General features: G+C 33.4%; 2 protein-coding genes across 2 annotated transcripts; both read right to left on the reverse strand.

The window, feature by feature from the left end:
* Nucleotides 1–7,431: 7,431 nt before the first annotated feature.
* LOC142636480 (coniferyl alcohol acyltransferase-like) lies at nt 7,432–10,038 on the reverse strand. The gene is made up of 2 exons (XM_075810718.1): nt 9,536–10,038; nt 7,432–8,543 (listed from the first exon to the last, which is right to left on the reverse strand). Exons 1-2 carry the CDS (start codon nt 9,968–9,970, stop codon nt 8,397–8,399), a joined length of 582 nt encoding a protein of 193 aa, XP_075666833.1. The 5' UTR covers nt 9,971–10,038; the 3' UTR covers nt 7,432–8,396.
* Nucleotides 7,560–8,218, reverse strand: LOC142635852 (coniferyl alcohol acyltransferase-like). The gene is made up of 2 exons (XM_075809918.1): nt 8,199–8,218; nt 7,560–8,103 (listed from the first exon to the last, which is right to left on the reverse strand). Exons 1-2 carry the CDS (start codon nt 8,216–8,218, stop codon nt 7,560–7,562), a joined length of 564 nt encoding a protein of 187 aa, XP_075666033.1.
* Nucleotides 10,039–15,392: the final 5,354 nt, after the last annotated feature.

Here is a 15,392-nt window from a genome sequence, read left to right on the forward strand (position 1 = left end):
ACATGCCAATTTTTATGCCAATCGGGTTTAATTTATCATTTGATCTTTAAATTCATCTTCTATGCATTATTTTAAACTCCAAAAACTTGAATTTAGACAATTGATTGATGACATGATTATTAATTTTTGACCACCTTAAAATTTTGTAATCATAAAAAATATATGAAGATAATGTAATCTAAAGGTAGATTTGTCAAAATTCACATCGAATTAAGAAATATAAGGCTGGGTTCAAGTTACACTTGATGTAATTCTAAAAAATGTTACACCACCCAATAACTTATTATTGAATTCATATTTTGTAAATCCAATTGTTGGATTACATTTTTTATATGTTCTTAACATGCATGCCAATTTTCATGCCAATCGGATGTAATTTACCATTTGATCTTTAAACTTATCTTTTATGCGTTATTTTAAATTACAACTTGAATTTAAACAATTGATTGATGATATGACTATTAATCTTTAATTACCTTGAAATTTTGTAATCATGAAAAATATATGAAGATAATGTAGTCTAATGGTAGATTTTTCAAAATTCCCATTGAATTAAGAGATATAGGGTTGGGTTCAAGTTACACCTGATGTAATTCTAAAAAATATTACATCACCCAATAACTTATTATTGAATGCATATTTTGAAAATCCAACCATTGGATTACATGTTCTATATGTTCTTAATATGCATGCCAATTTTCATGCCAATCGGGTGTAATTTATCATTTGATCTTTAAACTCATCTTTTATGTATTATTTTAAAGTACAAAAACTTGAACTTAGACAATTGATTGATGACATACCTATTAATCTTTGATCACCTTGAAATTTTGTAAGCATGAAAAATATATAAAGATAATGTAAGCTTGAAAAATACTAATATTTTAGTTCCCTCTAAAATATTAGTATTTGTGAGGACTATAGCACATAATTGTGACAGCTTTTCTTATTGGTCACAAATATTTTATATTTTACCAAGTATTTGCAAGGGCTTTATTTTGCCATCACAAATAAGATTTTTTGAGAGGGCTTTTTGGTTCCGTCAATAATTCTTACCCATTTACCCATTATTAGGTGCAAATGGTTTGGATATGGTTCGGATATTACTCATTTACTCATTATTACCAATTTAACTAATTACATCTAACCCAAACCTAACTCAACCAAATGATTATGAGTAAACGCCAACCCACCCAATTACCCAATAATCAAAATTACAAAATTGCCCCTAAAACTTGCAAATAACCAAAGTACTCCTAAAATCCTCTAAAATTGCCGAAATGCACCATAAATCTAAAAAATGACCGAAATACCTCTAAAGTCATAAAATTACCAAAATACCCCCAAAACTTAAAACATTACCAAAATATCCTCGGAAACTAAAAAAATACCAAAATATCCCATAAACTAAAAAATAACCGAAATACCCTCGAAATCTTTAAAATGACCAAAACACCCCCAAAACTTAAAAATGACAAAATATGTCCTAAACCTAAGAAATGACCGAAATACTCCCCAAAACCTAAAAATTACCAAAATAGCCATGAAATAAAAAAATGACCAAAATACCCTTGAAATATGAAAGTTACCAATATACTCCCTAAACCTAAAAAATGACCAAAAATATCCTCGAAACCTTAAAAAATGGCCAAAATACCTCTGAAACTTAGAAAATAACCAAAATACGCCCTAAACCTAAAAAATGACCAAAATAGGGGTATTTTGGTCATTTTTAGATTTGAGGGTATTTCGATCATCTTTTAGGTTTAGGGTGTATTTTTATCATCATATAGGTTTTAGGGCCATTTTTGTCATTTTATAGGTTTTAGGGGTATTTTGGTCATTCTTTTAGGATTAGGGGCATTTTAGTAATTTTCAATCATCAAGGCTATTTCGGTCAGTTTTTAGGTTTTGGAGGTATTTCGGTTATTTTTTAGGTTTAGGAGTTACTTTGGTTTTTTTTTTTTTTTTTTTTTTTTTTCGGGGGTATTTTGGCCAAATTTTAAGTTTTAGGGGTATTTTGGTCATTTCTTAAGTTTCGTGTGTACTTTGGTCATTTTTTAGGATTTGGGGGTTTTGGTCATTTATTAGGTTTAGGGAATATTTTGGTAATTTTTAGTGGTTTTTGAGCATATTTGGTGATTTTAGGGGTATTTTGGTCATTTTTAGGTTATTTTATGGGTATTTTGCTCATTTTAGAGATTTTGGGATATATTAGTCATTTTAGTGGTTTTTGAGCATATTTGGCGATTTTATAAAAATTGACTTTGGGTAGGGTATGGATATCTATGGATAAACAGATCGGATAACAATTGGATATAGATACTAATTGGGTAAGGTAATTGGATATCCATGGATAAATTAATTGGGTCGGGTATATATGGGTATACCTTGCCCATGACCATCCTTAATTATTTGTAAACAATAGGTGATGAACACTTATTTTTTCACCAAAAACACCTCCATCTTAATATTAGATGATGAATTTGGAATTTCGTCACATTCGGTTAGTCTTTGGTTAAACAATAGGCGACGAAAATTTATTTCGTCACCAAAAACACCTACATCCTAATATTGGGTGACGAATTTAGAATTTCGTCACCTCTGGTAAGTCTTTGGTGACACAAATATTTTGTCACTTTAGATTTGCCTTTTTTTCATGACCTATAGTGTGGAAATAAATATTTCGTCACCAATTTGTACATCTTTGGTGACGAAATATTGATTTCGTCCCCAATTGGTACATTTTTGGTGACGAAATATTGATTTCGTCACCAATTTTAAAATTTTTATAATATTTGGTGACGAATTCTTCTTTTCCTCACTAAATGTTATCATTTGGCGACGAAATTGTTTATCCTCACTGGATTTCGTTACCATAGCCCACTTTTGTTGTAGTTTGTTTGGTGACCTCAAGTATTCTTCTGAGAAAATAGCAACCACTTCTGCAACAAATTTTTTCAGACTCATCATTGCAGTGCTTTATTCTATTTTCACATATTCATCCATAAAATCAGCTATTACTCCATAAGCAAGCATCCTAAGTGCAGCGGTCATCTTTTGAAGGGAAGATAGACCAAGCTTTTTGGCATTATTTCTTTTTTGGATAAAGTAAGGTTCATAAGCTTTTACCTTAGATAGGATTCGGAGAAAAAGAGAGCGTCTCATTTGAAATCTCCTTCGAAATAGTTTGGGAGGATATACAAGTTCTTCGGCAAAGTAGTCATCATAAAGCCTTTTATGGCCTGTCAAATGATTACGATCGATATACTGGCGACGCTTACGTTGTGATGTCGAACCCATTAGAAGTTTTATAATTATCTTATCTTCATCTGAGTCATCATCAAGCAATTCACGAAAAAAAGAACAACCCATGGAGATAAACTAGAAGAAATCATTGGAAAGCAATTATCAATATAGATGCAAGAAACATAATATGAAATGAAATCAATAACTTTAAAAGAAGGATTGATCATTATGTAAAGAATAGAAAATATACTGGCCTCGACTTATAGTGCATCAATAGCACAACACCAACATTAAGCATGCCAATAAGCTAAGCTAATGTCTCATAGTAGAAACAACCTTAGCACAACAACGCATTAGGTTCCTAATATCATTGCAGCAGCCAATAATAATATGGATAAGGCCTGCCAATGAAAGCTTTGAAGATAATAAACAAACAAACAATGTCGAAGTGAATTCTACTTATAGTGCATCAATTAAGTTTTATGTTATTACAAGTACTCAGAATCTTTATTAATGATAATTTAAGATTTATTACTAGAAAATACACAATTAGAGGCAACACAAATTCTATAGTAATATAAAATCAAACATAGAAAATACACGACATTTTATATAAGCTAAAATGTTAGGATTACTTAGATGGCAGTGGCCTAATAGAATCTACAACGAAATCACATAATCAAAGAGTCAAGACTTTTTGCTAAGATCACAAAATACATATGAAGGCCTAAAATCAACTACACCCAAAAAATGCCACAAAATACATATCAAGGCCTAAAATAAGTTACTACCAAAATAAGGCCTAATTGAGACAAGACATCACCAACATCATTTCAACCCAACGAACGACTTGATCTTTGTTTTGCAAGGATTTCCTTTTGGAGTCCATCATAAAAAGTTATTTGGTCTTCGTTCATGCCACTTGTGTCTAGCATCATAATTCTTTCATTCTCTTTCATCTCTTGCAAGTGAACCTTTTCCGCTTTGATACGTACTCTCTCTTTTTCTTGTGCAGAATTTTCTTCAAGAATTTTCATTTTCTTTTTCAAATATTCCGTTGCAACATCTTTCCAATCATCTTTTCTCTTGCGATTAGCCTTTTCAGCTTTTCGACCTATTTGCCTCTCAAAATCCATAGTGTCATCAAACCCCCCCTCCTTGATCTATTGAATCTAGAGTTTGAGACATTTCTTTTCTTGAATCTTCCCTAGGCATAGTAGATGCCCACTTGGGAAAATCCTTCAACAATAGCCAACAATGTTCATATTGAAAAAAGTAACCGTAAATTTCTTTAAACAATTCCCTTGCTTTCCCAATCTAAAAAAAATAAATAAATATAACATAATTAGTTTCTTCAAACAATTCATTTGTGTTGTAAATCTAAAAAACATTAAAGACCGTTGCAAAATTTATACCTTCATTTCAGCAGTGTTTCCACTTTCATTCTTTGCTTCAATTTTAGCTAAGGACCCACAAAATTTAACAGTTTCCCTATTAATCGTTCCCCATCGACTTGTTAGGGATGTTTGACTACGTGTAGAATCAGTCTTGTAGTCCTTGAAGTATTTTGCAACTTTATCATAAAATGTTGTTCTATGTTGCTCATTACCATATACAAGATCAACATTGGTATTGAGTCATGCTGCTACAAGCAGCTTGTCTTTCTCAGGACTAAATTTGGTACCACGTGTTGGTTTTTTCTTAGAAGTGGCAACTTCATCATTTAGTGGAGAATCTTCAACTAACGCGGGACTATTTTCAGATACACTGAAAATTTCGTCTTCAAAATTAATATTCCCCCGTAAGACATCAGTGAACGATGAATAATGTCTTGAGTCCATGCTCTAAATAAATATGTAGATAAAAATAATTTAGGTAGTCCAAAGAGAGCCCACCAAAAATAAAAAAATCAAATGCATATCTAAATGCACAAAAAGGGGGCATGGACTGATAGGTTCACCTTTGACACACACACACACACACACACACAAAGCATGGACTATTAGAATTTCGTAGTGTCTCATAGATTATTCATAGTGTATCATAGCCTAAATGCTAGAATTCGAATTTAGAATCCGTAGTGTCTCATAGTTTGCATCCAAGTAATCATTCGGCAATGCCAAAGAATTGAAAAAAAAAAAAAACATCACACAGCACACAGCACATATGAACTAGGAATGGCAACGGGTCGGGTTCGGGCCGGGTTTTTGCATACCCGGACCCGACCCGCGGGCCAAGACCCGGAACCCGGACCCAGCCCGATTATTAATCGGGTTTTTTTCTGGGGCCCATACCCGCCCCGCCGGGCCCCGCGGGCCCCGTTTATCTTCTTGGGCCCAAATCTAGCCTAACAAAAAATTTTTTTTTTTTGAAGCCCATTAAATTTTTTCCCTAAATTCAAGCCTATTCAAGCCATTTAACATGGCCCAAATGCCAAAATTTGGCATTTAGGCCACATTATAGGGCAACCAAATCAAACCAAATTATAAGTTAATCATAAATCAACAAATCACAACTAAGATTTTAAATCAACAAATCACTTAAAAAGCTACAAAATAAATCCCACAAGTCTAGGAAATTACAAAATGTCTTATCCTCCAACTAACAAATGAAAAAGACTAAGAAATTCTTACAAAATGTCTTATCCTCCATAACCGAGTTTTTATCCGGGTCGGGTTTCGGATTTTTTTTATAAAACCCGGACCCGACCCGAACCCGCTTCGGGTTTTTTTAAAAAACCCATACCCGACCCTATTCTTTATCGGGCCGGGTAAAATCCGGCCCATTAGGGTCGGGCCGGGCCGGGTATCCGCGGGCCGGATCTAAATTGCCATCCCTAATATGAACTAATCGATGAGAATCATAGAGAAGAAGTAGACACTGAAATACCGAGAGAATCACAGAGAAGACGGAGAACTTACCTGTACTCAGTAGACGTAGAACGAATCAATGAAACCTTCAGAGAAATGGTAAAATCGGCGATATCGAGATTAAACAGCAAATCGACGACTCCGAAATACAAACCCAATAAGCTGAGATGCTAGACGAAACTCTATACAAACCCAATACAAACCCGACTTGGCGTATGAGATAGAACAGAGAGGAGAGTGCGAACAAAAGGTGAAAAAAACCGATGAAGGAGATTTATATATCAGATGGAGTTTGTGAGATGGTAGAGAGGAAATCGGTGGTGGCTCATGAGATGGTAGAGAGGAAATCAGTGGTAGAGCAAAAGGGAAGAGGGGAGAAGAAAAGAGTGTGAGAGAGTGGAGATGGAGGCGGTGAATGAGTAGTTGAAGGAGAAGATGAAAGAGATATTTTATATGGGATGAGAGAGAAAGAGGAATAAAAATAATAATAAAAAGATTTGCTAAATTTCTCCGTACTGTGCCAAACTTATGATGGTACTGTAGCATATTGTAAAATTTTGGCACATTTAGAACACCTCATGAGGCTTGAATAGTGGTGTTTAGTGTGTCAAATGCCAAATATTTGGCATTTGACATACCTGATCGTAGTGCTCTTAGTCCCTAAATATAAATTCATGAGCAATTTTAGTCTTTAAAATGTTATATCAAAGTTTGTTTGAAAAAAAAAAACTTTATTAATTTCTTTTAGAGATTCAAACCACTAAAATAAATGATTAAAAATAATAAAGAAGAAAAACTTTTAATAAAATTTTAAAAAAAAATTATTATTATATTTCAAAATTGAAAAAAAGCACAAATATTTTTAATTTATTTTCGTTATGTATTTTTATGATATTTATCTCATCATATGTAATGCACATAACTAACTTAAAGATTAAGTATAAGAATAATCTTGTGTTAATAAGCTATTGGATACCCTTCCTTTTGCAGGTTGGTTTTCAAGGGTGAGTTTTACCCATGGGTTTAACACTTGCTATCAGTGCCAACCACTATGTTGAGTAATTGGACATAGCTCATTGAGTATAGGATTAAATGAGTTGCGGTTTTGTGGTCGGATTTTGAATGGGGCAACCGAGAGGCTAAATTAAAATAATTGATAGGTGAATGGAGCTAACCAAAAGAGCCTCTAACAAATGTAACCAACCAAAAGTAGCCCACTTATCAAATTTCTCATGGGCTATACTTGAGGTTATCCTTGCTATTAAAAAGAAGTGGGAACTTGATATATAAAAAATATATATATATATATATATATATATATAATATAATATAAGATAACTAGTGAACATGATACATATAAATGCATAAACTTATTCTAAATCAGTACATGGCACGTTTGCAAAATATAATATAAGATAACTAGTGAACATGATCAAGCAGTCACATTTTTGATCTAACGAGAGGTTCTTGTTCAAATTCATTGAAGTATCTCAAAGTCAAAGGCCTAAGCATATGACCAGCTTCACGTTCGATCAATTCCAATTCCTTTTTCAAGATGTTCATGTACACGACCCAATCACCATTTCCAGAAGGGCTTTGCGCTAGCAACACATACCCAGCATCTCCACCCCATGGGAAATAGGCTGACACACATGTTGGTCTTCCCCATCCAAACTGCACCTTTGCTAATGGAAGCCTCAAAAGAGATGAAACCACAAGAGCTGGACCTTCTCTGCTCCCATAGGCATATATCTTTGGCAAACTGGGAACTGAACGATGAGCCGCCGCCCAATCAAACAAACCCAAGAAATGCTCAGACGTCTTTGCACTTTCCCCAATTCCATGAACTTCATTTGCTACCCAACTCAATGGTTTGTCAATAAGATCATCTACGGTCTTGCTTCCATAGGGAAGGGACCACAAGTTTCCAAAGTAAGAAGCCAATATCTTTGTGTTCTCTTCGTCTCCACGGCCAATTCTTGTCCTTCCATCGACAAGAAGGCCCAGTTTGGATATATTTTTGTTAGCCGTACCATGTTTGGCAATAATTTTCCATAAGAGTGCACTGAAACACTCAACTTTAGTCCTTTTGCATTCATTGGTGCTGGCTAGTGATTGGAGTTGGTTGATAATGTTGGCTTTGACAATGTACCCGCGGCTAACAAAGTTATTGCGGCCCAGGTTTGGCTCTTTGATTGGGTGGAACGAAGCGATGGGGATGTACAAGTTTTCAAGTGAAGAATCAAAGGAACCGGGGATTCGAGGATTGAGCAATGATCAGCGGAATGTTGGTAGTGAAGAGAAAGGTTTAGATTGAGAAATCTCAGCCCATGAGGTAAGAAACATGCTGGCCGAGTATCCGTCCATTATTTGATGGCCAAAAGTGCATGCCACCATAAGTCCACCACATTTGAACCCAGTAGCCTACAAGTAGGTTTCATGGGATTAGTTTAGCAAAAGATTAACCAAAAAAAATAAGGGGAAAACCCTACAATCAACAGTATACCCCTTTAGTTGTGACTTTTCATCCTTAATGTTTTTTCTTTGTCATTTAAAACTGTCAGTTTACCAAAAAAAAAAAAACTGTCAGTTTTTACATTTGTAATACGACGTCATTTTATTGAACTTAATAATAATTTTATGGACATAAATGTATAAGATGATAGACTTGACATATCTATTAAAGTTTAGGAACTAAAATTAAAAAAAAAAAAAAATATTTAGGACAAAAATGACAATTTATCCAACTTAAGTGGTGTAATTTGGATTTAACAAAAAAAAAAAAAAAAAACTACTATGCATTTTTTATAATCTAAAATACTTTTTGAGTTCCTCTAAGTTTTATATTAATATCATTTGATCTATCAACGGTAAGTGGTTCTCAAGGTGTTATGATGATATTCATGAAATCCTAGTTCCAAAATATTTTACTAACATTTTGGGGTTGTCTTCAAAAGATTTTTCTTTATAATAACTTAGTGTGTGTGAAACGCAGGAGGAAAGGGGAGACTTCCACCCAAGGAAATAGTTATATACTCAAATAAGTTTAGATACTTTCGTTTGTAATATATATATATATATATATATATATATATATATATATATATATATATATATATATGTGTGTGTGTGTGTGTGTGTGTGTGTGTGTGTGCACGCGCGCGCGCGCGTGCGCATGTATAAAACTTAACCAAAACAAAAATTGTTTCAAAACAAAGTTGCTATATATATTTTTAAATAATTTTTCTAAAAATTGATTCAAAACAAAGTTGCTTTAATTTTTAGTTTCCTGCATCCTGCAAGCACAAACATTAGTTACAGTAGAAAAAACTACTACCATATGATTAGAAAAGATCAAATAATTAATGTATTCTAGGATAGCCTCAAATCTCCAAGGCCAGTGTTCTTCTACAAACCTGAACAGCCAGCATGCCATTCTTCTTCTTGGGAACAAGTTTGCAGCCAATGGTCTCATCAGCTCTATACAAGTTAAGGTTTTGAAGTTCTATATCTGCAAATCCTTCAATGAAGTCTACCCCACGGTTGCTGCAAAGAATCTCAGGTTCACCCACAGAGTTTGGAACTATCTCACCAGCAAGAGCGTAGTATGGAACCAAAGCTTTTGCCAAGGCCTTCTTTAGAACTTCAACCTTTGACACAAATGTCCAGTTGTCTCCACAGGTTGGCTTCGTATAACAAAAGTAGAGACTAAAATCCAATGGAGGCAAAAGAAACATGTCTAGATTAGATAGGTGTAACCAATACTCTTGATTTGGAAATTGTGCTGCCACCACCACCTCTTTCTTGGTCACAGTCATCGTGAAGTCTCTTATCTCTGTGTGCATATCCATGATAATGTGTGCTATTGTGTGTGTGTGTGTTTGTGAGAGAGAGAGAGAGAGAGAGAGAGTGTGTGTGTGCGTGTAAATGAAAATATGCTTGATATGTTTACAAGGGAAATGGGACCAAGAGTGAATTTATAGGTGCAAGAAGAAGAGTTAGGGTGGTGTGAGAGTGCATGAAGCATGATGTAATTTTATAGATTACTTTAACTAGTCTCAACAAATAAACCATTAGCAAGAAACTGTGACCAACTTATTTGCGGTCAATTTATATATATTAAAGTAGGAGTGTTCACCAAACCGCACAAACCACAAAAATCGTACCAAAATTACCTGCAAAATGACATGACTTCACCACACCGCAAGTAATAGTGCACCACACCACATGGTACTGTACAATTTGCAGCTTTATAATAAAAAAAACAGCACAAAGCGCACAAATATATATTAATATATTTATTTTATTTAATATTAAATATATTATTAATAGTTTAATAACCCTAGTTTTAAAAAAAAAGTTTAATAACTCTAGCAAGTTTTGATTGGGAAAGTCAATCAAACATAAAGAAAAACTAACTTAATAGTTTAAAACTTTGCTCAAAACAATGGGAAAAATCAATTTTGGGCTGGGCAGGAAAAGCCCAAATTTGAAAAATATAATGGCTCCAAACTGTTCAAACTGCATCTTATACACCGCACCGCACATATGATCGTAAAAATAAGATGCAGAACAGTTATGTTTTTTTGCTAAACCGCATCGCAAAGTGCGGTGCTAAAAATGACCCAAAATCACACCGTACCATACTGCGAACACCTCTACTTTAAAGTGACATATTAATAATTAAACTGGCTTATTTTGAATAAGATAATTTATTGTTTAATTTAATTTTTTTTTTAGAATCTATTGTTTAAAGTTGTAGTTTATATTACAAGTAAATAAACTATTCAAAAGCATACTTGGCAGAGTTGGGAGGTATACTTTATTTGTTTGTGTGCGTGCTACTATCCCCGCCTATGGTAGAACACATATGTGGATTGTGGACTAAAGCTGTATGAAGAATTGATAGAAAACATGTTTTGAGAGTGTTCAGGGTTTCAAATTTTATGAGAAATTTACGTTATTATTATAATTTCTTATTTTGGTATAATAGTTGAAAACTTTATAACTCTACTGGTTGATATCTTTTTGTGTTTCTAATAAAAATATCTAGTATTTAAATCTTTCATTACTCATTGTAACTATTCAATTAGCAACAATCTATTAAGCATAATATGATTAAGATTAGAAAATTACTAATAGGTTAACGATTCAAAATATTTATACAAAAAATCATTCTATGCATAAAAAGAATATAATCAAGTAACCAATCAAACACTAAATTATTTTATATATTATATATCTTTATCAAATTAAGAATGATTTATTATATTTTATATGTCATGCAGAATGTATCAATAAAATTTTAGATGAGTTATTATAATTTAGGTAAAAATGCACTTTTAGTCCCTACATTTTGGGTCAATTCCTATTTTGGTCCCAAAATTGATTTCATTACAAATGTAGTCCCTAAAAAAAGAAAATCGTTTTTAAAATGGTCTCTGCCATCAACCCACTGACGAAAACGTCCTACGTGGCAGACGGAGTTCCTTTTTTGCTGACGTGGCGCTGACGTGGCAATAAAATATTATTAAAAATAATTATTTGGCATTTTTTTTAATGCCACATCATATTTAAATTAATAAAACATTAAAAAAAAAGGCCAGATCAGAAAATTCAAAAAAAATTTAATTCCTCAATTTTAGTTTTAATTAAAAACAAACCAAAAAAATTACTTTTTTTTAGATTAAAGATTGAGGCAAAAGAATTTCCAAGCGAAGAGAGATTGAAGGAGGAAGAAAGAGTGAGAGATTGAGGGAAAGAGAGATAGATCGGGAATGAGATGGAGATCGGGTTAACAAGATCAGTCTCCAGCGGAGGCGACGTTCTTCAGCGGCGGCGATGAGATCGGTCTTGGGTGGATCGAGTATTGTAGAGGGTGGGTTTGAGAGAAGTGTTGTAATACCCCACATAATTTTATTTAAGAGTTTTCTTTGAAATATAATTGATGGGCTATAGGTTTTGTTTTAATTATTACTGCAGCCCACTACTCACTAAGCCCACTTCTTATAATACAAACTACAGGGTAGAGGAAGAGATAGTCAGGGTTTTATCTAAGAGGCTAAGAGGCGTTTTCCTTGCAGTTAGAGCACATACAATTGAAGAGACAATCAAATTGTACAAGGTAAGATTTCTCACAATTAGGAACAAAAAATTAAAAGTTTATAAGGTTATTTAGAAATTTGATTTTTATCCTAAAATTTATATTCTAACGTTTAGATTTGCCGCTGGTATCCACATTAGATGTTAGATTTTTCATTAGGATATATAAATAATTCTAGATTATTGAGCCATGGGATTTCACGAATCAATATGTTGGTTTAAGTCTTCCGTCGGAGTGTACATATAATATATATATATATATATATATATATATATATATATATATATATATATATATATATAATCCTAGATTGAAGTCAAACAATGCGGCCACTCTTCTTCCGTTGGATTGAAGTCTTCTGTTGGTTTAAGTCTTCCATTGGATTTATATTCTAATGGATATAGAAGAAGTCAAAGATTTCAGCAAAACATTGCTTCTGGACCTTTCCTTGAGATTATGCTAGAAGTCAAAGAATGCGGCTATGTTTTCATTGCCTCTGGGACCCTTTCTTTGTGATTATGCTATGCCTTAAGGTTATATATTAGAGTTGAAATAGGCTTTTACGTTCTTTGGGTTTTATATATCTACATATATTAAATCCTAGGGTTACTACAACTTGTATTCTAGAGCAAAAATCAAGATTTTAAAGCTTAAATAATGTATAAGGGTTTATTTTTGTAGGGGCATATATCAAATCCTGAGTTTACAATATATTGGTTATTGCCTCTAAGGTTTGATAAATTCAAGAAAGCATTTTGGGCAAAGATTCCTTACTTTGGTGTTATTAATAAGTTCAAAAAAGTATAATCATAGTGAGTTAGTTGTATAGTTCTATAAGCTTTATGGTTGTAGAGAATATTGAGTATATTTTCATGATTGATTATAGGTCCTATTTAAGAGTGTCTTGAGGCTCTTTGGAGATTATTTTGGCTGGACTTTCAGAGTGATTCGAGTGCGGTAAGTAATTATGCATAATATGCACAAGTTTTGTTCTTTAGGTTCTTAGAAGTTAAAAGATTTTCAAAGTTTAGGGGACTAAACTTATTTTTAAGAGGGGAAGAGTGTAATACCCCACATAATTTTATTTAAGAGTTTTCTTTGAAATATAATTGATGGGCTATAGGTTTTCTTTTAATTATTACTGCAGCCCACTACCCACTAAGCCCACTTCTTATAATACAAACTACAGGGTAAATGAAGAGATAGTCAGGGTTTTATCTACGAGGCTAAGAGGTGTTTTCTTTGGAGTTAGAGCACATACAGGGTCCGTTTGGATAGAACTTATTGCTGAAAACTGAAAACTGAAAACACTGTAGCAAAATAATTTTTAAATGTGTGAATAGTGATGCGGGACCCATTTTTAATAAAAAAATTGATAAAAAAGTACATGAACAGTGCGCGCACAGTACGCGCACAGTGCGCGCACTGCGCACATGTCCCCTCTGCAGCAGAATCAAAAAAAAAAAAAAAACCAAAACGTAAAACGCAAAACGTGGAAACACAACAGTTGTATCCAAACCCCCTCACAATTGAAGAGACAATCAAATTGTACAAAGTAAGTTTTCTCACAATTAGGAACAAAAAATTAAAAGTTTATAAGGTTATTTAGAAATTTGATTTTGATCCTAAAATTTATATTCTAACGTTTAGATTTGCCGCTGGGTATCCACATTAGATGTTAGATTGTTCATTAGGATATATAAATAATTCTAGATTGAGCCATGGGATTTCACGAATCAATATTTTGGTTTAAGTCTTCCGTCGGATTGTACATATAATATATATATATATATATATATATATATATATATATATATATATATATATATATAATCCTAGATTGAAGTCAAACAATGCGGCCATTCTTCTTCCGTTGGATTGAAGTCTTCCGTTGGTTTAAGTCTTCCGTTGGATTTATATTCTAATGGATATAGAAGAAGTCAAAGATTTCGGCAAAACATTTCTTCTGGAACTTTCCTTGAGATTATGCTAGAAGTCAAAGAATGCGGCTATGTTTTCATTGCCTCTGGGACCTTTTCTTTGTGATTATGCTATGCCTTAAGGTTATATATTAGAGTTGAAATAGGCTTTTACGTTCTTTGGGTTTTATATATCTACATATATTAAATCCTAGGGTTACTACAACTTGTATTCTAGAGCAAAAATCAAGATAGGTAGCTTAAAACATGTATTTAGAGAACCCATAAGGAGGTGTGTTCAATACTTAAGTTACAAGCCCAACCTGCTAAGAGTGTGCTAGGATAGGAGCCCAATTCAACTAATTTGTAGAGATAAGTAGTTAAGGCCAACACTTTGATTCCTAAGGACTACGGCTTGATAGTTAAAGAAGATAGTACTAGCAAGAATGACAATACTCAATAGAAATATAAGAGGAAAAGAGAGATTCTTATTTAACTCTTTCCTCATGCTGGCCGAGGAACAATTTTTCTTGAGAAAATACAATTCTTGGTATTACACTGGTCTTTTTCTTTCTCTATTTCTCTATTTCTATCTCTGAACTTTTCTCGATCCCCCTTCAATGATGATCTTCCTTCCTATTTATAGTTGTTTGAATTACATTTTTGCCTTTCACATGGAGGGCTGTTGATCTCTCTTTGGATACTCATCCTATCATTGCCTTGCTGGTGGTGGTAGAGTAGTTTACATGCTATGAAGACACTGTTCATGGGTCATTCTACCATTAATGCGACAAAGTGAGTTGTTGTAGGGTATTTAATGCAGAGATGATGGATTCTTTATTTGGAAGTTTCCTTTCTCTTTTGTCTGTGCGTCATCATGGTCCTCCTCGGCCTTTCAAACTCATCTTTTGTGGCCTTCCTCTTGTCTCCCGAGGAGCATTTGTTCCTCAAACTCCTAGGGCGAGCCGTAACCCCCAGCTTTCCTAGTCCACCAAGTACTTAGGTTGTCTAGAGTGGGTTGGGCCTAATCTGATGAACAGTTTGGCCTGATTATACCTCAAGTAGATCCTATTGATGGTTCCTTCTCTTTGGGCACCCTCTCCCCCACAGTAACAATTATATCACACCACATCAATAAGTAGATCATGCCAGATTGTATCCTAAGTTAAATTACAGTTGGCCAGTATAGGAATAATAATTTATATATATATATATATATATATATATATATATATATATATAAACTTAGTT

The sequence above is a fragment of the Castanea sativa genome, chromosome 5 (genome assembly GCF_040712315.1).
Source record: "Castanea sativa cultivar Marrone di Chiusa Pesio chromosome 5, ASM4071231v1".
Taxonomy (NCBI): domain Eukaryota; kingdom Viridiplantae; phylum Streptophyta; class Magnoliopsida; order Fagales; family Fagaceae; genus Castanea; species Castanea sativa.